The sequence below is a fragment of the Eptatretus burgeri genome, chromosome 17 (assembly GCF_056783735.1).
Source record: "Eptatretus burgeri isolate ZD-2024b chromosome 17, Ebu_testis_v1, whole genome shotgun sequence".
In the NCBI taxonomy this organism is placed as follows: domain Eukaryota; kingdom Metazoa; phylum Chordata; class Myxini; order Myxiniformes; family Myxinidae; genus Eptatretus; species Eptatretus burgeri.
Window position 1 is genome coordinate 47,076,185 of NC_140977.1, and position 25,643 is coordinate 47,101,827.

At 46.9% G+C, this 25,643-nt stretch overlaps 2 protein-coding genes across 3 annotated transcripts in view; one reads left to right on the forward strand and one right to left on the reverse strand.

The window, feature by feature from the left end:
- ZNF598 (zinc finger protein 598, E3 ubiquitin ligase) lies at positions 1-23,520 on the forward strand. 2 transcript variants are annotated; one of them, XM_085861008.1, is made up of 12 exons: positions 1-544; positions 2,734-2,846; positions 3,771-3,900; positions 4,906-5,117; positions 5,365-5,582; positions 11,860-11,947; positions 12,147-12,280; positions 15,752-15,902; positions 16,384-17,660; positions 20,448-20,589; positions 20,688-20,829; positions 21,774-23,520. In XM_085861008.1, exons 1-12 carry the CDS (start codon positions 230-232, stop codon positions 22,137-22,139), a joined length of 3,288 nt encoding a protein of 1,095 aa, XP_085717134.1. In that variant the 5' UTR covers positions 1-229; the 3' UTR covers positions 22,140-23,520. The 2 variants fall into 2 exon arrangements, with proteins under 2 accessions (XP_085717134.1, XP_085717135.1); XM_085861009.1 differs by having other exon boundaries at positions 16,387-17,660.
- LOC147009995 (synaptogyrin-2-like) overlaps positions 23,425-25,643 on the reverse strand; it is a gene marked incomplete at its 5' end in the record, with an annotated part of 9,139 nt that continues 6,920 nt past the window's right edge. The window contains one exon of the mRNA XM_085861219.1: positions 23,425-25,182. Within this exon, the coding sequence (XP_085717345.1) occupies positions 25,000-25,182 (183 nt within the window). The remainder of the gene's footprint in view (positions 25,183-25,643) is intronic.

Consider the following 25,643-nt stretch of genomic DNA (forward strand, 5'->3'; position numbering starts at 1 on the left):
ATACGTACTCATGACGTCACACGAGTGCCGGATGCGTGTCTGGCCTTCATTTCCCACCTTTGCCTCGATTCCACATCCCGTCTTCTTCTGTTTGATTGTCGAAGCTTTTATAACTTCACTTTATATTCCTTTTATCTTCTGCTCTTCCCCTCTGACTTCCTGTGTTTTCCCGCCACATTCGTCCGTCTGTTTTTGTTAATTTTTTGCTGTCATTCCCCGACTTTAACCAATGGCGAGTCAAAGCAAGATCCACGGTCCGACAAAAAGCCAGCTTCATGACAGATTCCAGGTTCGTGTCCAGCCTCAGCCCCGAGGGCGCGTCCAGGTTCACCCGGGTGTGGGGACCGTGGCGAGTGGTGGCAAGAAGGGAGAGGAGGTGAAGGGTGGTTCACCTGGAGAGGGGGTGTGTGTAGTGTGCTGTCAAGACATGAACGTCGTGGCGATGGGTTCGTGCGACCACCCCGTGTGCCTCGCCTGTTCCGTGAAGATGCGCGTCCTGTGTGGACAACCGTACTGTGCGGTGTGCCGCCTGCATCTCGACAAGGTGCGTCTCCACCCCCATTCGCCTCGATTCTTCCCACCCCCCCTCCCATCCACACTGTCTCCCCCAACCCCTCTCCCATCCACACTGTCTCCCCCAACCCCTCTCCCATCCACACTGTCTCCCCCAACCCCTCTTCCATCCACACTGTCTCCCCCAACCCCTCTCCCATCCACACTGTCTCCCCCAACCCCTCCCATCCACACTGTCTCCCCCAACCCCTCCCATCCACACTGTCTCCCCCAACCCCTCTCCCATCCACACTGTCTCCCCCAACCCCCTCCCATCCACACTGTCTCTCCCCACCCCCCTCCCATCCACACTGTCTCCCCTAACCCCCTCCCATCCACACTGTCTCCCCCAACCCCTCTCCCATCCACACTGTCTCCCCCAACCCCCTCCCATCCACACTGTCTCCCCCAACCCCCTCCCATCCACACTGTCTCCTCCAACCCCCTCCCATCCACACTGTCTCCCCCAACCCCCTCCCATCCACACTGTCTCTCTCCACCCCCTCCCATCCACAGTGTCTCCCCAACCCCCTCCCATCCACACTGCCTCCCCCTCCTCCCATCCACACTGTCTCCCCCACCCCCTCCCATCCACACTGTCTCCCCCACCCCACCTCCACACTGCCTCCCCCTCCTCCCATCCACACTGCCTCCCCCTCCTCCCATCCACACTGTCTCCCCCTCCTCCCATCCACACTGTCTCCCCCTCCTCCCATCCACACTGTCTCCCCCTCCTCCCATCCACACTGTCTCCCCCTCCTCCCATCCACACTGTCTCCCCTCCTCCCATCCACACTGTCTCCCCCTCCTCCCATCCACACTGTCTCCCCCTCCTCCCATCCACACTGTCTCCCCCTCCTCCCATCCACACTGTCTCCCCCTCCTCCCATCCACACTGTCTCCCCCCTCCTCCCATCCACACTGTCTCCCCCCCTCCTCCCATTCACACTGTCTCCCCCCTCCGCGCGCGCACACGCACACACACACGCACACACACGCACACACACGCACACACGCACGTTTGAAACTTCCCCTCCGAGTGTATAATTGTATTCCTCAAACCATCATGGTTATTATTTCCCTATTATCGTTTATATTATATCAGTGTGGTCTTGTTTTTCTCTAATCTTCATCTGCAGTGGAGGTTGGCGGAGCGGGGAGGGGGGTTGTGGAGGGAACTCGCCAACACATAATGGACCCCCATTTTGAAAATGCCTGCACTATCCCAGCACTATCCCAGCACTATCTCAGCACTATCTCAGCACTATCTCAGCACTATCTCAGCACTATCTCAGCACTATCTCAGCACTATCTCAGCACTATCCCAGCACTATCCCAGCACTATCCCAGCACTATCCCAGCACTATCTCAGCACTATCCCTGCACTATCCCTGCACTATCCCTGCACTATCCCTGCACTATCCCTGCACTATCCCTGCACTATCCCTGCACTATCCCTGCACTATCCCTGCACTATCCCTGCACTATCCCTGCACTATCCCTGCACTATCCCTGCACTATCCCAGCACTATCTCAGCACTATCTCAGCACTATCCCAGCACTATCCCAGCACTATCCCAGCACTATCCCAGCACTATCCCAGCACTATCCCAGCACTATCCCTGCACTATCCCTGCACTATCCCTGCACTATCCCTGCACTATCCCTGCACTATCCCTGCACTATCCCTGCACTATCCCAGCACTATCCCAGCACTATCCCAGCACTATCCCAGCACTATCCCAGCACTATCCCTGCACTATCCCTGCACTATCCCTGCACTATCCCTGCACTATCCCTGCACTATCCCTGCACTATCCCAGCACTATCCCAGCACTATCCCAGCACTATCCCAGCACTATCCCAGCACTATCCCTGCACTATCCCTGCACTATCCCTGCACTATCCCTGCACTATCCCTGCACTATCCCTGCACTATCCCTGCACTATCCCAGCACTATCCCTCCATTGGCGATGCCTCGTTAGTCTGACGTCTCTGTCCATGTTGTTATTGTTTGTATTTTAATTGTTTAAATCTTCCAATTTATTCACCCATGTTTGAACATTCACACCGTTTCAAGCTTCGTTGCACTGTCATGGTTCTTCTCCTTCGTTTTCCGTGTTTTCCATTTTTCTCAACTTGCCCCCACGTCTCTCCTTACCTATCGCTTGTGATTGCAGGTTTTCATCACCCGAACCCCCACGCCGTTCGTCTCACTGGACCCACGGACCGGCATCTCCGAGAACGAATACGGCTTCTCCTTCTGCGACGGAGACCTCTACGCAAAATTCAAGTGCGCAGCGTTTGTCTTCTGTCCTCATTAAGCTGGCTATCTCATCCGCTTCCGCTGCTTGTTATATTTTAGGACGTAGCCATTTTTGCTGACGATGAAGTTTAATTATATATCGGGGATTGTAACAGACGGATTTTGTGTGTCCGCGGATTTGTTCGTCGTTTGACCTCCGGTAGAATTGCTTTCCTCTGAAACTGTTATGGACAAGTGCCAGCATCGGATGCTGCATCGTGAAGCATGCCATCTTTTGGAGGAGTCTTGCATGATTAATTTTATTAAGCCGGCTGTCCATCTGCGACGTGAACATTTAACATCCCTTGACGTCGTTTGTGACGGTGCCCTGATCAAATTTGCGGGCTGGCCAGATGTCCGACACGACGTGTTCACCCTCATCTCTGAGCCGTTTACCCTGGCGTCCCGGTGGTTCGCAGGCAGGGTGAGGCATCATTGTGTATGCCGTGTCTCGGATGGACATCAAGCTGGGCATCCTGTCCGTTAGCACTCGTTTGTGGACGTTAAAGATCCCGTGCTGTCCTTTTCGTGAGGAGTAGTTGAGCTATCGCCGGCACCCTGAACAAATTACAAATTCCTGATGCAACCAGCTTCGTGAAACGTCAGGTCTGACCAGACGGTCACCGAAAGGCCTAAAAGTTCCCTGGCCGATCCCGAAGAAAGGGGAATAATTTGTGTCGTAGTAGTCGAAGACGTATTGGACGTAGACGACGACCCTGATAATACTTTATTGTGCGGTCATCTTTGGTATCTGAAACAATTTCCCAACTCATGTGACGCTTCTTACTTATTAGCGTATTTGGATTCATAAGTACATCAATATGTAGTCCACCTGTACAGTCAGTTCACCTGCTTGTCTCTCAAGTGCAGCGAGTTAATTGTACTTAAGAGGTGCCTGTTTGTGTTTTCTAGAGCATTGCTCAGCCACACCTGTCCTCTCTGCCCCAAGCTGCAGCCCTTTGGTACCCTGGGGCAGCTGCAGGCCCACATGCGCCGCGTACACGATCTCCACGCATGTGATCTATGTTTGAAACATCTCAAGGTAAATCCTTTTCCTCCATGTTTCCCCGGATCCCACCCTTTTGTCTCCTTTGCGCTTTCCATGTGAGGGCCTAAGCTCGTGGAGGAGCGAAACTTAGATGGGGGCACACGTGGGGTTAATGAGGGGATGAATAACGGAAAAAGTGAGCAGCAATGGACCGGAGAGAAACCAATTGGGAAACAATCGGCGTGTGTGGAAGAGATTGTGTATGTGCATGGGTGAGCGCACAAGTTTGTGATGGGCAGTGCGTTTCAAAGACCGAAGTGAGGAAGACGAGACTCGGGGACACAGGGAAGGAATTGCACAATCGGAAGAATAAGTGTAAGTGGGAAGCCAGGCTGGGCTTTGGGAGCACGAGCAGGCGAGGCTGTGTTGAGGAATGCGTGAGACCTGAAGTGGCTTGAGGAGCCTCGAAGAGGGCAGGCGGAGCAAACCAGATGAACACTTGTGTGAAATGGAGATCCCACCAACTTGCCGTTATTGGGAGAGTGACGGTCAGTGGGAATCTCCCTCCTACCTTGAGATTCCAATTCTGTTGAAGACCTTGTTTTAGACCGCCTCAAGATGAACAAGGTGGGAAGCTGGAGCACCAGCCCGTACTGGTGAGCCACAGTCCTGGAGCTCCTCCTGAAAGTGTTGCACACTGTGATGAACTCAGGGGTGCTTTAGCTTTAGGGAGAATACCGAAACGACGGCTAGCCTTCGCCAGTTGGAGATTTTATCCTCTGCAAAAGGTTAAATTTTACTTGAGGAGCAGGGGGAAGGGTGGAGAAGCGCAGAAAGAAGGTTGGGACAAGAGTGAGTGGATGTGGCATGTATGGAGGGGAATGGTGGCCAAAAATTGGCATTTGTGCGTACGTAATAAATAGATGGTCCCACACCTGAGTTGTCCTCCCCTTGCCGTGTTTGATGGGTAAAAGTCGTCGCAGCTTGGCAATAAAAAAACCTGGACAATATTGGAAGTACTGAGATGAAGTAGAACCCTTACTTTCACCATCGTTTTAGATCTTCACCCACGAGCGACGGTGGTACAGCCGGCAAGACCTTGCGCAACATCGCCGCTCGGGGGACACCCAAGACCGCTCACACCGCGGGCACCCCCTGTGTCAGTTTTGTAGCGTGCGTTTCCTCGACAACGACGAATTGCTTCGCCACCTCCGCCAGAACCACTATTACTGCCACTTCTGCGATGCCGATGGAAGTAATGAGTACTACAGGTACGTTCGGTGCACCCATGCAGCGATCTCGAGAGAGGCCATTGTAATTGTGTGGCCTGTGTGCATACACCTTTTTAAAGACCCACCGTCTTTCTCTCTTGTAGTTTACTCTTGTACGGGGCGGACCAAGACGTTACTGACTAACTGTTCGGCCCTCTGACGGCTCTGGAGATTTGTTTATATAATGTTATACAGCTCTTGATAAAATAAAAGCTGTTCCCTCATCTTCCTCATTTTTCCTTGGCAGTGACTATGAAAGCCTGAAGGACCACTTCCGACGGGCTCACTTCCTCTGCGAGGAGGGGGAGTGTGCTCACGAACAGTTCACGCATGCATTCCGCTCCGAGATCGACCTGCGTGCACACCGTGCCACCGTGCACAGTCGCAACCGTGCGGAAGCTCGACACACTCGCCAGCTCGAATTGGCATTCTCGTACCCGTCCCGCCACGTCCGCTGCCCAGATGGTACGTTACAAAAGTGGTTCTTCGGTTGATCTGTTCCTGTTGTTTGTTCCCCACTTTATGACCGAACTGTTATTACCTTCGCAAGAGAGCGTTACATTTGGGTCAGTTTTTTGTTTATTTGTTTGTTTGTCTGTCTGTCTGTCTGTCTGTCTGTTTGTCCACATAATATGCTCACATCGGCCACAAACGCCACCTGGTGGTAGCCAGTATTATGGACAACCGAGTGCCTCTGTGAAGTCTGTATCATTAGAATGTTACTGCATCTACAAAGTACATACTATTAAGAATGTGAGTCCTGTGGAACCCTGACATTCGTGGACCCCACATATTTGTGGTTTATAAAATGTGACCTGTTTCTACATTTGTGCTTCGCATATTCGCGTTTTGTTTTTATTTGTTTATATATATATATATATATATATATATATATATATATATATATATATATATATATATATATATAATATTGTTGTGGTTACCAGATTCGCAAACCACCATTCAGGTCCCTTAGGTGAGGTATCTCGGTAAGTACATGTGTAGTTAGGCCCAGACCCGTTGTCTAGTGGGAATACATGTCATTTATGCGAGCTGCGACTCTTCAGGATAGCCGTTTTTCTTTCACTATCTTTATTTTGGACCAACCGCCATGATCACAACCACAACATCAACCACCGACCACAACCACCGCTTCACCACAACCGCCACGACCTTCACGTCACACCTCGCAACCGTAGCATCGCCACCGTTCTTGCCCCGCTGTGGGTACCGGTGTTGGACTCATGCAGAACGCGCGTCGAACAGCGTGTACAAAATCACGGATTTTGTGCTTCAAAAACGGATCAAAAACGACACACGCCCACTTTTTGCCGTCCAATCGGTGAGCGAGGGGCGATTTGGCCCCGCCTCCAGAACGATCGATATATGCAAATTTGTGGATCAAAAAGCCTTCACGCCCACTTTTTCTCGGGCCAATGGGGAGCGAGGTGAAAGGTCAAAGGGAGGGGGTCAAAGGCGAAGTTACGGGGGGATAAAAGGACGGTGTTCGTCAGTCAGGAAAAGGAGAACGAGAACGAGAAGGAGAACGAGAACGAGAAGGAGTCGGAACGGAGGGGACGAGTGTGGAAGTCTGGAGCCCGAAGCCTGCAGTGGCTGGAGAAGCTGAAGAGAGTCGGACGAGGGAGGGGGTGCTTGCGTCGGTGCCAGGAGCTGCACGCCCGAGGGAGGCCGGCAGCGCGACCTGGCCGAGGTGGAGACGCACACCAGGGATAATAAAGATCCTCTATACCCCGAGCATCAGCAACCCCCTCCTGTTTCCCCCCGCGCTGAGATAGTGCGACCAAGGGGGCCCCGTTCCCACCCCCTGCCAGGCACTGTCCACGAGGCCCGCGGGTTGCGGGGCCATCGCCGCTCCGCGTCTCATCACCAGACGGGTAGGCCCGACCCGGTCTCGGCCTCAGGCCTGCCTCATTCTTGAGGGTATTTCTTTTCCTTGGTTTTGGGTATGTGTTGTCGGCGCCGTCTGTGAAGTAGAATTGTATAAGTGTTGCCGTGTGCTCGGTAGTCGGTATTAGCTCTGCACTGTGTTTTCACTTTTATGTTTGCTTTTTGTGTAAATGGAATTGTGTTTTCTTTTTTTGTGTGCATTTGGTGGAATTGTATTTGTGTGCTTCCCGTGTGCCGCGAATAAATGTGCTTTATTGTTGAACTGTTCTCCCGCTTCGCTTCGTCTTTTCCTCCATTGAATCCCCATCTTGCTTCACGTAAAGGGTTGGTAGTGGGCTGAATACGCCCGATAATTAATCGAACCGTCGAGGTCGACGATAACACCGCTCGGTTATTCTGATAGTACGGAACGGGTCGCTTAAGTGGCCCGTGTCCGAAGTCGACCTGCGGCGAGGTGCGATCGCCCGGTCTACCCTCCGCGTGGGTACTTAGGTAGTTCGAATTTGGCGAGCAACCCTATCCCACGCGGGGGCTGATTGGCTCGATCGCGGTGAGACCGAAAGGTCCACCCGTGACTGGTTCCCGGCGTTAGTCCGAGAGGGTCACGACTGGATTGTCCGTCCGGTGGGCGACGTGCCGCGATTCGAGTTACGTGGCCGTTCGCACGCCGGCGGGCGCGAAGACCGCAACAATATATATATATATATATATATATATATATATATATATATATATATATATATATATATATATATATATATATATATATATATATATATATATATATGGGGCGAGGTCCATCAGTGTCATCACCCCCTTGCCCCTATATATATATATATATATATATATATATATATATATATATATATATATATATATATATATACACTGCCCTAACCACTGCGCCAACACCAGGACAGGTTGACGGACGAGATCAGACTGGAGTCCCCATGGACTATGATGTTCGCGGATGACATCATGATCTGTAGGGAGAGTAGGGAGCAGGCTGAGGCGAGCCTCGAGAGGTGGAGGTACGCACTGGAGAGAAGGGGAATGATAGTCAGTCGGAGTAAGACGGAGTACATGTGCGTAAATGAGAGGGAGGGTGGTGGTATGGTGCGGTTGCAAGGAGTTGAGGTGGGGAAGGTGGATTGGTTTAAATACTTGGGATCAACTGTCCAAAGTAACGGAGAGTGTGGGAGAGAAGTGAAAAAGAGAGTGCAGGCAGGATGGAGTGGGTGGAGAAGAGTTGCAGGAGTGATTTGTGACAGAAGGGTAGCTGCAAGAGTGAAGGGGAAAGTATATACGACGGTAGTGAGACCAGCTATGTTGTATGGTTTGGAGGCGGTGGCGCTAACAAAAAGACAGGAAGCGGAGCTGGAGGTGGCAGAGTTAAAGATGCTGTGATTCTCGTTGGGAGTGACGAGGATGGACAGGATAAGGAATGAGTGTATTAGAGGGACAGCGCAGGTAGTACGGTTTGGAGACAAAGTGAGAGAGGTGAGATTGAGATGGTTTGTACATGTGCACAGGAGGGAAGCGGAGTATATCGGGAGAAGGATGTTGAAGATGGAGCAGCCAGGCAGGAGGAGAAGAGGAAGGCCAAAGAAGAGGTTCATGGATACGGTGAGGGTGGACATGCGGGTGGTTGGAGTGTCAATGGAAGATGTGGAGGATAGAGCGAAATGGAGACGGTTGGTCCGCTGTGGCGACCCTGAACGGGAGCAGCTGAAAGAAGAAGATGAAGATATATATATATATATATATATATATATATATATATATATATATATATATATATATATATATATATATATATATATATATATATATATATATACACACACACACACACACTTCAGGACTGGTCTCCTATATCCACTGCCGTTGTTATCAATTCAGCTTGGGAATTCTTCCACAGAAACCTGCTCTCTCTCTTATGCACATATTTATCCCACCTCTTCTTCAACTATCTTACCCATCCTCCCGCTCTCGGTACTCTGAATCCTGTGGCGAGGTAGTTGCTTTCGAAGAACTTGCATTTACCTCCTGGAAGGCAAATCCGACCGAAGGCAACCTCAGATCATTCCACAAAGCCCACAACAAGTATGTGTACCACTCTCAGGAGAGTCAGAAAACAACATCTGTCCAACCTCAAGAATGAACTTTCAAACTTATCTCCCTCCTCTAAAACCTGGTGGTGCCTTATCAAGTCCAGCACAGATGTAGGCTCCCTTCCATCCCTTCCCGCACTTCAAATGGCACCACAGCCGACTCCGCTCGTGAGAAGGCCGAATGCCTCATTTCTGTGTTTGCTTCAATATCTTGTCTCCCTCACCCCCCCCCCCTTCCCTCTCCGTAACCCATCCCTCTCCAGTTGTACCCAACTGCTCCTGATTTCTGTATTTTGCACATGAAAAGATGGGAAAGTTTCTGGCAACCCCCAACTGACTGCAACTGGCCAAACGATGGTGGAGGCCCTCAATATCAGACCTGAGACATATCTTCAGCTTTTGATACAGTCTGCAAACTCTTTGCCTATGGAATCCAAGGCCAACTCCACTATTGGATTACTGACTTACTGCACACTCATAAACAACGTGTGGTTCTCAACAGAACCCTTTCATCTCCTCTCACTGTGAAGGCTGGAAAGGGTGGAGAGAGATCATGGCCCCATATTATTCCGGAAAGGCAGTGTTCTCGGCCCCATATTATTCCTAATTTTCATCTATTCTTTTTAATCCTTCGAGGGAAGCACGAAATGCAGAAGATACTGCTTTAACTAATATATATATAGAAGCCTGGTGTTAGCGCAGTGGTTAGGGCAGCGGCTTGGGATCCAAGAGGTCCTGAGTTCAAGCCCCGTTGGGCCACTGAATTAATACACCAGGGGGTTGACTCAGCCTGTCATCCTTCCGAGGTCTGCGAAATGAGTACCAGTGTACTGGGCCGGTGTATACCCCGGTTAAAATAGGTGTACCATATCCCTGTGTCATAAGAGGCGACCAGGGTTGCATCAGGAAGGGCATCCAGTGTAAAACATGTGCCAAATCACTATGCGGATCATACGGATGATCCGCTGTGGCGACCCCTAACGGGAGCAGCCGGAAGAAGAAGAAGATATATATATATATATTGTTACGGATCTGGAAACCAAATGCATTCAAACATACAGATGTCCCAAGAGTCAGTTATGCCGTTAAATACATGTGTAGACAGATTCCCTCCTCGTGTTTAGTGGAAAATTGAAGGGGTGCATTGCGATGTTTTTTTTAGTTAGGGTAATAAATCTTTATATCCCATCCCCCATCACGATCCACTGTCCACCTGCTGTATCCGAAGGCCCGTTGGCCGGGGCAAAATCTTTGTGCAGTGGTTTCTTCTTTGCAGATCCAGACACGCCTGAAGGGGGTGGGGTTTTCCCGGTCTGGCTGAGATCCCGCCCAGAGAGGGGCGGATCTGTGGAGGCCCTGTCCAATCGGGGCGGACGGTGATGCCTGTTTCACCGAGCCCCCGCCCCGTTCGGGGAGGTCCATAAAAATACGACAGATCCTCAGAGTGTAAGTTTTTTTGGAGGAGTTGAGTTGGTTGGGGTGCGTCGTGCGGTTTGAGCTGGAGTCTGGGGCGTTCGAGTGGAGTTCTGCAGTTGGCTGAGGTTTGTTGGAGTTTTTCTGGGTCCCGTCCGCGACCTTGAGCTCCGCCCTGGGACTCCAACCGCTCTGCTCAGGTTCCTCCACGGGCACGAGCCCCACGCGTGTGACTGTAGGCCGAGCCGCACGACCATTAGCAGGTGCCGCACCGCGGAGCAGCCCCTCCCTTCAACGTGCAGGTACCCAAGCGAACTGCGAGCCCCAGCTCGTCTCTCCCTCTCTGGCTGCGGGGGTCTTTTAATAAATCATCTGAGTGTGTGGGCCCGTCTTGTAAGTAGAAACTGTATATGTGTTTTTGAACATTGTAAATTCTTGCTTATATATTCCGCGATAAGTCTTGCTCTGTGTCTTCTTTATTGTAAATAAATTACTGTAGAAATGTTCCCAGTTCGTTTCCGTTGGTCCAGCATGGTTCGGATCTGAGTTTTAGCCAGGTTTTTATACCCGATAATCAGTTCATTCTAGCTGGTACGACCTTGGCAGATCCGCTCGCTGCATCCGAACCGGAAAGGTAGTTGGCAGTTGGTAGTCGGTAGAGGGGTCCGGTTCGGGCAAGGCGTACTGAGGGTGTGGTTCCCCGGTAGACGACACTCCGTAGTTAATTAGGTAAATTGGTTCTAGACAAAAAAGACCCGACGCTACGCGGTGGAGGTATTGGCATCCACGGTCAGTAAAGCAACCCGCCGCCTCACGGAATTATCCGAGAGGGACGGCCTACAATTCCGGAGAGTCTGGTAGGGGACGACGTAACCTTCCCCACCTAGTTGACGTTCTCGCCACCCTGGCCTGGCCAGCAACAATGTATATATATATATATATATATATATATATATATATATATATATATATATATATATATATTTATATATTTATATATTTATATATTTATATATATTTATATATTTATATATTTATATATATATATATATATATATATATTGTTTCAGCCCATGAAGGTGAACATGTGCGTTCATTCTCCCTCCTCGCAAAAAGCTCACTATTTATCATGATGTAAAGATTAATTATCGGCTGGTTGGTTTATCCTCATGCCACATTTGGGTTCTGTCTCAGCAGACATGAATGTGTATGTATGTTTGCAGCATGTAAAGCCCCCACTCCCTTCCTCTTCCCTTCCCCTCGTTGCTCTGTGGTTCCTGTAAACAAAATACAAATGTCCTTTGCAGGTGTGGTGATTGGTGCGGATTACCAAGAGGTCACCGGTAATGACCGAATTCGTGGGACAAATCGTTTCAGCCGTGGACGAGAACAGCGGTACACTTGCAGGAATTTATCTCATTGCCCCTCCCCACCCCGAACCCCCTCCTCATTCGAAGCGTGGTCTTTTTTTTATCACCAGTATTTTCAACCAGTAAATTTAATAACTCGACCATGAAAAAAAATTAAAAAGCCCCGTGTGCCATTGCTTCTCGTACTCGATTGATCTGTCGATGCCCTGCCATCATGCACGCAGGACAAATCTCGACGAGGCGCAAGAATTGCAGTTAGCGTTGCACATATCCGAGGATTGTGGAGAGGAATCGGGTCAGCATGGGGAAAATGGCTGTGTGGATGTGAACATCGAAGGGAAGAAGAGAGAGGCTGCAGGTGAGAAATCGTGTACAGGGTGTGTGTGGGGGGGGGGGGTGGGGGGTGTTTTTAGAGGACTGAGTGAAATTGTGAATTGTCTTCCAAAAAGGAAGTTCCCAAGTGTATTGGTTCACAAAAAAATATTTTCACGAAAAAAATAAGTGACCACCATATTCGTTATTGTTGTGTGTCTGTCTGTCTGGTGGGTTGTCGATCTTGTCGAGAAAAAGAATTTTTTTCAAAAAAAATTTCTTTTGAAATTTGTTCTACCCTTATTATCACTTTTTCCGTCGATATGTTTGTCTCTCTGTTTGGTCCAGTGCTCCGTTAATACAATGGAGATTTCGATGAAACTTGGTTGGTAGGTTCATACCATGACCGAGTTGTGTGCAAATGAGAACTGTTGCTATGGGCACCACCGTTGCCTAGCAACGGGACTTTGAAATTTTTTGAAATATCATAAAAAATTTATTTTTTCGAAAATCCAAAATCGGGCCACGAGCAACTGTGGGCAGTACATTCAGCCATATTGTCAAAAATTTCCAGCCGGATCCTATGAAAACTGTCGGAGAAGATAGACTTTGAATGAACCCTGGTCGAAAGCAATAAAAAAAACGAAGTTCGTTATATCTCAGAGACTATGAGTCAGATATACATGAAACTGGTATGGAAGGTTCATGGTATGTCCTAGTTATGTGTGAGAAAGAACCGTTGCTATGGACCCCTCCGTTGCCGAGCAATGGCCGAAAAACCTCTAAATGTGGGGGTATTTCAACGAAAAAACAATCTGCAGCATTAACCCTTGAAGCTAGAATCATGAATTTTCTTGTGCTTAATCCTCAGGTCATTCCCCCATCGAACGGTCCCATCGCGTCAGGTTCTATTGGGTAGGCGACTACCCATGTCCGCCTACCGGCTTGTCTGTCTGTCTGTCTGTCTGTCTGTCCCGAGCATAGCTCCGTGGGTTTTGATCCGATCCTGATAAAATTTTGGTGGGAGGTTTATATCATGATCTAGTTGTGTTTTCCTGAGAATGGTCATGGGGCACCCATTATGGGCGGAGCCACACCCAAAAAACGTGTTTTTAGGGGGTAGCCGATTTTAATTTGCATCTTCTCCTCGGGGTTTTGTCAAATCTGACAGGGGATTCGGTATTTGGTTAGCCCATTGGCACCTGCATAGCCCCACGGAGCTCGATTTTTCATTTTCGTCACAAGGTCACGAACTTAGAAAATTGCAAATTTTGACATAAAAATCATATGACCACTCAAACTTTGAGAGCTAGGATGACAATATTGTTTATCCATAATCTTGAGGTCATTCCCCACCTAAAGTCTTGAAACCATTTTTCTCTATCTCGAACACCTTGCCCGTGGCGCCCCCTTCAAGTTTGTTTTTACGCTGATTTCATCAAAGTATGGATAATCCGAGGAGTGCGAAATGCCATATCGCCTATATGATGTTGTATTGTTCCAGAGGAAGTTTTGCACAAACGGTCATAATCCTTGACCTTTGACCTTTAAAGTTCACAAAGGTCAAATTTTCAAAGTTGTGGGAATCGAACCGGGTTTTCGACCTTTGACGAACTAACTCCAATAAGCTATAGCACGTATCCTGTTTCCTTATTTTAATGTCCACAACATTGTTTTGTGACCTTTAAAGGTTATGCAAAGGTAAAAATTTGAAAGTTGTTGAACGAAACCGGGTGTTCGACATTTTACAGCTAATAACCCGTCACTCGTACCACATCATGTTGATCATTTTTATAACTTGGTCAAACATTATCACATTGTCTCATCCTTGACTTCTGAAACGATCTACATCGTCAAATACCGCTCGTGAACCATCGTCGTCTTCAGACTTGTTTATGTCTTAAAATCCATATTACCTCCACCATCGAAGGTGAAGGACGTTATGTTTACACCACTCTTTTGTCTGTTTGTTACTTGCAAAATTGAAGATTTTTTTCAAGGATATTGGTTTGTGAATTTTGTTATTCAGTCTGTCAATCGCCGACAGGTCACAATTCGAAACTGATCATCGCAAAACCTCACCAAGTTATAGAGGTAGTCTCAAGTGAGAAGCCAATTGATTTTGAGGTCAAAGGTCATCTTGAGGTCAAATTTCTAAAGTCGTCATTTTTTTCATCCGATTGACTTGAAATTTGAACGAGATCTGCACATTGCGTCACTGGGGAAACCAACTATTTTTGAGGACAAAAGGTCAAAGGTCAACTTGAGGTCAAACTTCTAAAATCATCAATTTTCAACTGAAAAATCGTCAATTTACATCCTATTAACTTGAAAGCTGAACAGGATTTGCATAGTCCATCACTGAATTGGGAAAGCGACGATCTTTGAGGTCAAATGGTCAAAGGTCAAGTGAAGATCAAACTTCTAAAATCATAAAATTTCATCTGAAAAAATAATCAATTTTCATCCGATTGACCTCAGCTTTGATTAAGATTGTCAATTTTAATCTTGATGAAATGGACAATTTGATGTATCCATGGCAACCTTTGGAGAGGGGGGGGTGGATTTTGCAAGTATCGTGCTTTGCACTACGTCTTCTTGTTTGTCTGTCTTTGTCTGAGTGCAGGATATCTCAAAAAGTTGTGGACGGATCCGGATAAAATTTTGTGGACAGGTTGGGTGTGTAGCAAGAACGAACTGATTAGATTTTGGTGAAGATCCCAATCCGGATCCGACGACTGGAATTTTTAAAGTGATTCTTCACCATTGAGAGATGGGGCCAAAGATGATATATGGCATGTTATTTCAAAAATGTATTGTGTCCGACATGTTCTTGTGAATCGGGCATTGCGTGGCGGCGATATGCGCTCTACCGAGTGCCCTTTTAGTTAACCTCCGCCATCTTCGAAGATGGATGGAGGTTACTGTTTTCACCCCTTTCTGTTTGTTTGTTTGTTTGTTTGTGAACAGTATTACGGAAAAACTCCTCGACGGATTTCGATGAAACTTGGTGGGGGGTGGTTAGGTATGGTCCAAGGATCATGCCATTAAATTTTGGACTTGATCTCCCCCCCCCCCCAAAAAAAAAATTGTTAGAGAAAAAAAAAAATTTTTTTTGCATTTCTACATGTTTTAAGTGATTTCCAACCCCCCCCCCCAATAAAAAAAGATAAACACTTTTTTGTATTTCTACATGTTTTAAGTGATTTCCAACCCCCCCAAAAAAAATTGTTGGAGAAAAAAAAAATTTTGCAACTTTTTTTCCAACAAAATTTCGATTTTTATTTTTTTTATTTTTTTTGCATTTTTACATGTTTTAAGTGATTTCCAACCCCCCTCCCCCCCCCCAAAAAAAAATGTTGGAGAAAAGAACTATAACTGTCAGCACTGTTGACATCATATTTAATGAATAAGATATAAGGTTCACTTGAGTGATTTAGCAGTGTTGGCGGCGGAGGTTTTGCACTCTCCCGAGTGCTCCCCCTCTAGTTGTACATGTGATGCCACACTTACGCAGGAGAAAAGGGAACGTCCTCGGGAGAGACTGTTGCTAAGAAGGCAGCTCTAGGAACCGATTCTGGGACAACAAACCAACCAGCTCATCTTGAGGACAAGGACTTCCCCACACTGAGGGAAACATTAGGAAGACCTGAAGTGGTTTCAGGAAGGTGAGGCCAGGAAACTTGCAAACACTTGTCTGTAAGTGGTGAAAATGTCATAAACGTCACGTTTCACGGACACGTACATCATCCTCCTCCCCCACCTCTCCTGCCCCCCAATCACCACTTCCTTTCCCTTCTCCTCCAAACACGCCCCTTCCCTATTATCTCCTCAGTTGTCTCTCTCTTCCCTTCCCACACTCGCCTACTCTTTCTCTCCAATCATTCTTCTCGATTACCCCCTCGCCCCCATATATAAGTTATAAACATGTGCCTTTGTATGTCGTGCAACAAATTTCGACAGAACATCCGCAACAACCATTTCCATGTTCACCACCCCTCTCTTCTGCATCACAGGTTGGATAAATAATGAATTATAAATTTTGAACAAATTCCTGTGAAATTGCATTCTCTTTTCAGTATGGCGTCTGAAACGGAACTGCTTGTGAGAGATTGGTTCTTACCAGAATTGTCACGTTTATATACCCAGCAGCTCAACTTCCACGAAGAAGGTGACTTCTGGAGCAGACGGGCATTTTCCAAAAGCTCGTTCCTTCGAAGAGGATTTCCCGAGCCTTCAAGCAAATTCCAATGTCACTTTCCACACCAGAACATGTTCTTGGAAGCCCTCCAATGTTCCACGAACACAGGGAGCAACTCAGTCGGCCGTGCAGCCAAAGGATTGCCTCACACTCACCACCATCTTGCAGCCTAAGGCACCTACGCCGGCCGTCGCTCGCCCGGGCCTGACCAATTCTAAAACGGCACCCGCAGCAAGCAAGACCGCACAGCCTTCGTTTGCAGCTGAGGATTTTCCTGCCCTTTCAAGGAGCTCATGCCACGGGGCAGCCACACCGACTACATCTGCATGGTGTGGAGGTGCAGCGGTCAAGTTATCTAGTGCTGCGACCATCTCCAAAGCAAGTGCCAAATTTTCTGCCGCGAAGGTTCCAATCCAACCCTCTTTGGCCATCAGACCTGATGGAATCGCCAAAAATGATGCAGGTCTGAAAGCATCTGCACTGGGGAAGGAGTTGGTGGAGAAAGAGCGACTCAGAATTCCAAAGAATCAGGGTACCATGGATCCTATGGAGAGCTCCTCTTCATGCTCTACCAAAAATGATGCATCATCAAATGCTGCACAGGAAATGTGGAGCAGAAAGCCAGGGAAGAAGAAGAAGAAGAAGGGAGCAGGGTTAGCAGAAGTTGGCAATGGCTTGGCGAAAGTTGACGCACCGAGCAAGGAATCCGAGATTGTGAGCGTGACAGAAGTGAAGCTGAAGGAGGACAAAACGAGGGACACGAAGATCACAAAGGATGAGAAGAAAACTAAGAGAGAACAAATTCATGTTGAAAATGAGGACAAGAAGGGGCAAAAGCACAAGAACAGTGAAAACGGTGATGACGCACCTTTGGAGGAAGAGCCGTCGAAGTGGACGGAAACAAAAGGGAAGAAGGGAAAGGGAAAGAACAAGGTGAAAGGTGTTGCTCGAGGAGAATCCGAGTCTGCGACTTCTGCTGATGGCAAGGTGGACGGAGAGGAAAATCTCGAATCCAAGACCGAGAAGCGTGGTCTGACTGCTCCGGTGTTGGCAAATGGACACGTGGACGGATTGGCCAATGGTCTGACAGCATTGCAGTTGAAGCGATCGTCGACGTGCCCACCACCGCCACCGCCTGGCCTTCGGAAGCCTGACGTGCCGGGAATTTCCTTGGAAGACTTTCCTGTGCTCAGGAATCCTCGTGCCTTAGCGAAACCCCCACCTGGTGAGATACCGTGATATTGAAAGATTGCTCAAATCCAACTTCGAAATGTTTCTTGAAATTGTAACATAAGATGATTTTTGCTCCTGTTGTTGAGGTTTCTGAAGAGCTAAAGTGGTGTAGGTTGGAATATTTTCATTGTGACACTGGGGGAAGGGGGTCACATGGAAACCCGGGACAAACAGGATGATGATCAATGGCATGAATGGCGTTCGATTTGAGATGAGATGTTGTTGCCGTTTCAAACGACGGGAGGTTACTTATCAACGTTTTGCATTCCGTTGAAGATCCGGTTTTGTGGGTTTGTCCTCGCGACTGGAGAGGCGACTTGTTTTCCTTCGGCCCTTCTGCATATCATTACTGACACCAAAATTGCTTGCTTCCTCATTTATTTAATATCCTTGCTTATTTGTTGTCTTTCTTTCCCTTACTCTGACTTGCCACCTGTTTCAACCTCCTTTCTCTTTTCTTCGTCGTACAACTTTGAGTCACTTGTTTTTTCTTCATTGTTGCTTTCTGGTATTTCCCCTTTTTTTCATTTACTACCACATCTCCCCCCCCCCCGCCCCCTCACCCTGCAGAGTTCCACTTTTGGACACAAATGTTTTTCTTTGTCTGCGTCTTTCTCTTCTTCTTCATGCACCTTATTTAATTAATACAATGGTCAAAATCCATTGCTATCAGTGAGACAAGAGAAGTGTTCAACAAGCTTTATGTAAATCCGCAAATTGTTTGTGAGTATGATTTGGAAATGGTTCAACTTAAAAAAAAAAAAACATATTGACGTGAGGTTGCCCTTCCATAAACAGCAGGGTTGAGGGGCAAAATAGAGGGGGACTTAGGCAAATAAGAGACGTGGGGTCAGGGAAGACGTACGGACTGGACAAGATGGATGCAGCCATAAGCTCTCAGGAGGGAAAAAGTGGAAAGTTTTGGAGAGGGTTAATGAGGGTAGAAAAGATCATGGATTTGGATAGGGGATGCTATGAAATGGTGGCGATCACAGAGAGACCTGGGACGAACAAGATGATGATCAATAGCACGAATGACCCATTTGAGGGGTTGTGCCGTGTCATTTTCGAGCTGGTTTAAAGACCTGAAGGGAAGAATAAGGTTGAAGAGGTGGTGGAAGTTGGTTCCATAAGTGGGGGAGAAAGCTGTGAATGATGAACGCCTTGTCGGTGGATAGGAGTTTAGGTGTGCCAAGGAAGGACTTTGTACAACGAAGGATGCCCAATCGGAGATTTTCTTTGGAGGTCAACTTTGAAATGTGGTTTTCTCAAGAAAGATAATGGCTGATAGTGAGATCCAAGAGTATGAGTAACTGAACTTCAAGAAGATTGTTTGAAACAGAGGGGAGGGTTTTCCATATGGTCCTTTTGGAGAGAGAGAAACAGAGATTTGCCAGGATTGAAGGACATCGACATATTCCAAGTGTTTGAGCAGCTTCTGATTGAAGAGATGGAAGAGGCTGCTGCCTGCCAGTGAGATCATTGATGAAGATTCGGAACAGGATGAGGCCCAGAACATTGCCTTGGGGCACTATACAGTGTAGGGAGGTAGGTTGGGTGGGTGGGTGGGTGTGTGGAGGGGACTAGTAATAATATCCATGGGGTTAACTTGCCAATGCACCATGGACACCCATTTTGAAAATCCCAGCTCTATCCCTGCTTGACATCTGCAGATTGTGAGACCCGCCGTCATTGAAAGGGTACTTGACATCTAGCACACTGCCTATAGTCCCGGATGAAGACCGCTCAGTGTTTGAAACAGACCCAAGCCTTACATCACTGACCAGTTGGTTGCGCTTTTATTAGCCTGCCCCCCACCCCCCACCCGCGCAGTGGTAGACGGGGTTTTTCAAACACTCCTGTGTGTCCGTGCGCCTGTCTGTGTCTATCCCAGCTGCAACTTTTTTTTAACCACTTGAGCTTTTGTAATCAAATTGTCGACAATGCTTTATTATGACAATATGGAGAATATAAAATAATAATTTCGTCAAAAGGTCAATGTTCAAATCGTCAATTTTCATTCAATGGACCTGAAATTTTAAGAATTTGCATATTAGGTCACTGAATTGGTTCACCAATCCAAAGGTATAAACAGATTTTTTTTTTTTTTTTTAATATCAAAAGTTCAAGGTTGCATAACATCGTCAATTTTCATCCAGTTGACTTGAAATTTGAGCAGGATTTGCATATCACCGAAGGGTCACCGAAGCCTATTGCTTTTGAGGTCAAGAGGTCAAGGTTGCCTAAAATCGTCGTTTATATATATTTTTTTGTATTTCTGAGCTGTTTTCATCGTGTTTAACATACAGAAGAAGAAGTCTGATTACAGACGCGGGCGGCCTTTGCATTTTCAGGTGCTTTCTAGTTCCACGTATTAATACCTTTCAATTTCTCGGCTCTTGGGTCATTGATGATGTTAGTCCTTGACCTTGTGCCACGAAATGAAGTACAAACAGCTTAGTTGGGTCTGCTACCTCTGCACTATCATCCTGTCCATCCTCACAGTGACCGATGACTGGGACGCTTGTAAAAGCACCCCATCATGGTGGTAAAAATAAAACTAACTTTCAAGTCTCAATGTTTCGTCTCAATCTGGAAAACAAACAAACAAACAGCCAATGTAGACAGACTTGTTCACAGTGGTATCATTTTACTGTTACACTGTTACATTTGAGATTCAGTTGACACTTTTGTTGATTTTATATATATATATATATATTTTTGAACTGGCTGGAGGGAATGAGTGCTGTTGTGAGTGAAGAGAATGTGGTGTTTCTAGGCTTCATGCAGCCGTGGGGACCATTTGAGCGGCGGCCTCCTGACTGGCTTCGCCAACCTGGCCTGCAACATGTCCCACCGCCAGGCTTGGTGCGTTCTGTGCAAAGTGAGCGCGAGAACATCCCTCCGAGTTCCATCACTCCGTAAGCACTGTCTCTCTGCGACTGTTGTAGCTCCACTGCCTTCTCGGATTATAAATCCCATCCTTGCTCACTAACCTGTGCTTGGTGTGCTCCCGTAGACCCCTGGTCCGAGGGCCTTATTTGCAACCGGAGAATTTCAGTGAGAGGAACCAAGCGTTAATCAAGGCCATCCGTGCCTGTCTGCTCGACGACAAAGATCGCTTCAATGAATTTCGCCGAATCTCTGGACTGTTTCGCCAGGTGGGTTTAAAATAAAAAAAAAAACTTTTTTTTGACTGCGTGATCACAGAAATCCTTTCAGGAGCACTCTCTCCTTTCTTTTTGCTCGAAACGTGTTCAAAATGAGAATGCCATGATTTTGCAGATATTGATAATGAACCAGTTTCATCGGAGCACACAGACGGCTGGTGGACCGTGTTTGGCGCACACAAACACACCCACTCACTACCCGCACACTCACACTCCTGGTATTCTAAAATTGTTCAACAAAATGACAAATGGGTTTGTAGCTTGTGTTGAGTTTCTTCTGTTCTGTTCATGACCGACTTGAACCTCAGTGAAGCGCTCAAGTTTTGTTTTCTGCTGCACAGTCCGCCATGTTTTCTACCGACCCATGCCATGTGTGGGGAAAAAGATGGAGCATGGAATAAAAGAGGCTTTCCTCTGAAAAGTGGTACCAGTTTTGTTTGTGTAATGGATTAGATCATCAGCGACCTTGCTGTAAGCACGTAGACCCAAATGTCTTGCCGTTTTCTGTATGTATGTTTTTTATGGCGATCTAAGGCACGTCAGAGTTTGTACTTGAATTGCATGGACAAAGGCATTGGTAGACACCATTGTACTTTTACATTAATTTACAAGTACATCAGGCGATGATGGACAAATATTTCTCATAAATGGGATTTGAACCTGGGTTCCCAGCACCGACGGAAACACTCGAAGTATTCTCTGAGTTTCTTGTATCTCTGGTGCATTGGCACCGTGAACAAAATGAAGAGCCCTGAGATCTTGCTCAGTCCCTTAAGGTTTCTGGTTTTCTCTTCGGGCATGGTGTGACACTCCCAATTAAACGCTAAACTACCTTTGGACTTTCGGGTTGACTTGCATGTGGATGTTGAGTGACTGTGCGATCATGCCGAAACTTTGTCGACAAACATTGATCTGTTGCTCATTGTGTTCCTCAGGGCACAACGTCGGCGGAGGCCTATTATCAGCAATGCAGAGACCTCTTGGGGAATTCCAGCTTCCCTTCCATTTTCCCCGAACTGCTCATCCTTTTGCCTGACCTTGGGAAGCAATGCGAACTGCTATCTGTGCATGGGGTTTGGATGGAAACGCACGAAAGCTGCAGAACCACAAAGCCCGTTTCGAAGGGCAGCAGGCGGGCGAAGCGGAGCGTCCGGGCCAGTGACGACGTCGAGAAGACGGAAAAGCCTCTTCCGGGGTGCAGCATCTGTCAGCGATGCGGCCAGGTGCTCGGTCGCGAGGACGTGACGTGGCATGCGGAGAGGCACATGGACACAGACTTTCCTCAGCTGGGACATGCATAGCATTTGTGGACACTGGCTGGAGATGAGTCGTCAAATTTTTTTTTTCTGGTCTTCCACAATCAGCTTTGACAACAATCATGTCTTGCCAGTTTATTGTTGACTCTCTCCACACCCTCCCTTTGGCTGTGCTTGCCTCGACTAATTTTTTAATCAAGAGGTAACGATTAGTGATTTAGCATCTTATTGAAGAGGAACCAACCTGTTGGTTTCATAAAACAAGTCCGAATCTGTTCCCTTCCCACTTCCAACATTTTGTTCAAACATCTTCACGTCTCGCTATTGGCGTACATCTTTCCAGCCCCTTCACTCGGTGTTCTCGACTCGTCATTACGTTGAAACTTTATTCCCCTCTCCTTGGCTGGTATATCTTGCTCTCTATTTATATCAGATTAAGTTTGTCCCTCTTGCTCATCACAAAATACATTTGCTCTTCATTAGTTAAGGCCAATTTTTGACAGTTTCGGGATTTCGTTTTTTGTTGTTGCAGAAACATGATTCGATGGAGAGATTTATTGTAGACCCACATAAGTACGTGTTTGCAGGACAGAGCGCTGGGGTTCCTCCTATTTGGAATGTCAAACCAAATGTTTTTGGGACGAGATGTTAACGAGTTTTCCCATACGAGTTGGCGATGGGCCTGCAGTGTAAAAAAACTGTTTTTTTTTTTAATGTGGGATTTTTATTTGAAGGATGAAAAGCTCTGTTCTTTGGAAATGCATTTTCAGGATCTTCTTGGAGCCTTTCTTTTCAATGTTGGCTCACTATCCGTGGCTGACGCTGCTGCTGCTGCTGCTGCGAAGACTTGGGGCCCGTCGTTTTCTTCCATACCTGTTTACATTTTTCACCACTCTGCTCCAGAGGTTTTGATGAGTAATGAAAAAGCTCAGTGGGGAAGTTGCGCTAATCTTTTCACTTTGAAAGCTTGTTTGGTACATTGATTCGAGTCTGGCTCCGAATTTCGTCGTGAGCGTCCTGATATTTCTGCAGTTTTCCTGCAGCTCTCAGATTGAGTGAAGGACAATGACATTGAATACAATGATTTTTTTTGTTTGTTTGTTGTTCTTATACTGTGTTCCTCTCGATTGCCTGCAATGCAGTGCCCTTCCAAAGGGTGCATTTATTTGACTAACTAGACAGCTCTCCAGCTGCCCTCGATACATGAAAGTTTTAATTTTTTTTTTTTTTTTGCTTCCTCTTGTTATTGATCTCCCCATCCTTGCATATGTATTAAGTAGATTTAAACCACAGGTAAAAGGGGCAAAGACTGTGTACACAAGGCAAAAACCAACATCAGTAAGCATCTTTATTTAACGAAATAAACCAAAAGACGACTCGCCACCGTGCGCAACGTGGATTGAAAATAAAAAATGATGCAGCTGTTTATGAGCGTGTCGTCTATTTTTGGCATTTCCAAACCGTCTCCTCAAGTTGGAACCAAAATAAACTTCATAAACAACAAACATCTTAACACAACACCCAATGAAAGTTTAAAAGACCCAGGATGGACTGGAATATGCATATTACCATGTAACAGCACTGTTCACCTTGATTCAGTTTAAAAAAAAAAAAGGTAAATGCAACTATCCAGTGGATTTACAAGACCCTTCAAATGTTTTTGGCATACGATGTCAAATCCACGATAATCCGTGAGGATGTGGTTAATGAGGTGTGTACGATGTTACAATACCCACGATATCAAACAGGGCAATGGCCTACCTTGTCGAAGTGCACATCTGGGATAATAGCTTTGTGAAGGAGAAAGCTTCGAATTTGACATCCTGGTTCACAGGCTGTGCAAACGTGCATCTGAATTGGGCCTGGATTTCCAGATTGTAAAATGTGTACGACGAACGTGCATGTACAGGCCAATCGATTGAAGGTATAAAGCTTACAAGGCACGGATGAGGCTACGAGCTTGGTGTCGCACAGGATTTTCTATCCGGCCATGGCTCATCGATGACGATTTGAGTGCGCGAGCACCTGTCAGCTCAAGCAGGTAAACAAGTGTTTATTTACCGACGGCATTTGCTGCGGTACACCAAGTAGCATATTTGTAAACCATGAGCTTAGCAAGACTGAGATCCTAAAAGTGTTTCAGAAGCAAACCATGTTCTGTAAATGATTGCTTTCCATCTTGAAAATGCAGAGCTGAAGGTGCTGCGCCAATGTCGTGTTCCGATAGGGAGATTGTCATTGCAAGTTGCTCATCAATGACCTTGCAAATACAACCTGGAGGAGAGGTGCTGATGGCACAAGCTCCATACTGGACTGCTTGTTGGGATTCATCGAAGCATGTACCCCTCCCTGCTCCAGAGTACTCAATGCAATTGATAAGCATATTTCTGAAGCCATTTTGCAAAAACAGACAGAAAAATTACAGCTGCCCAAAGCTGAAGCAAAACACACCTGCCAGGTGTCATCAAAAATATCATATAAACACAACCCAATTACAAAAGAAATTAACCCCCCACCCCAACCCCCATCAGTGCGAGGATAACTATACAAGGCACGTGCATCCTAAATGCCAAAACAAAAAGATAAACATTAGGTTTACTTCATTTTCTTTGGCTAAAAAGATAAATTAAAAAACCCAGCTTTAGAATCTCAAGATTGAAACAGGAGTGAAGCTACAAATCACCAATTATCAAATGTGAATAATCTCAAAGCCAAATCTAACTCAACTCAAAAAGATTCAGAAAAAGCATTTTTAAACGAGTGAGGAAGCGGCAGGGGAGCGGAGGAGGGAAGTTGGTCTCCTAACCCATTCCAAAATATAAGCATCCAATTCGAATCAGGCTCGATCCACCACACTAAAAGTACATTCTCCAGGTGGTAATCGATAGGAAGCGGCGTGTGGTGACTAATAGGAAGGTATGTGGTAGCCCTCCTGTGCGCCTGCCGGCACAGAGAAGGGGGAGCTGTGGAACGCATCGCCAGACTCCGTCGCGTTCCCGGTGGAATATGGGCCGCTGTTGGGGTCACTGTAGCTCTCATACGAGTTGCTGGTTTGGTATCTCTTGAAGGCTTTGAATGCCAGCAGGGCCTTGCATCGAAGGGCAGAGTGCAAAGTGGAATACCAGTTATCGGTACTGTGCTGCACAGCGACACCATACTGTTATAGTTTAAAAACCTTAAATTTATGCTCATCACAATGGGATAAAATGGCCTTTGTTCGGTATTGCTGAGGTTACCCTGTTACACAGGTATAATATGGCAACCTTCACACGGTCCACCCTGTTAGGTGTTCTGCGAACACAGACTAATGTCATCACTTTGGAAAAAAAAACACGAGGGATTCAACGTAATTCACCAAACTACAGACACCGCCGTCACTTGGCTGTCTAATTTGGACTCGGACCTGTGGGCTGTCATTTGCCAGAACGCAAGAAGACCATGTTGCAATTACAGGTAGTCGCTAAAGAATACATTGGCATTGGTAAAGAATACAGGTACGGATCACGTGGTTGGACTCACGCAACTCGATCTTCGCTATTAAGGGTAACT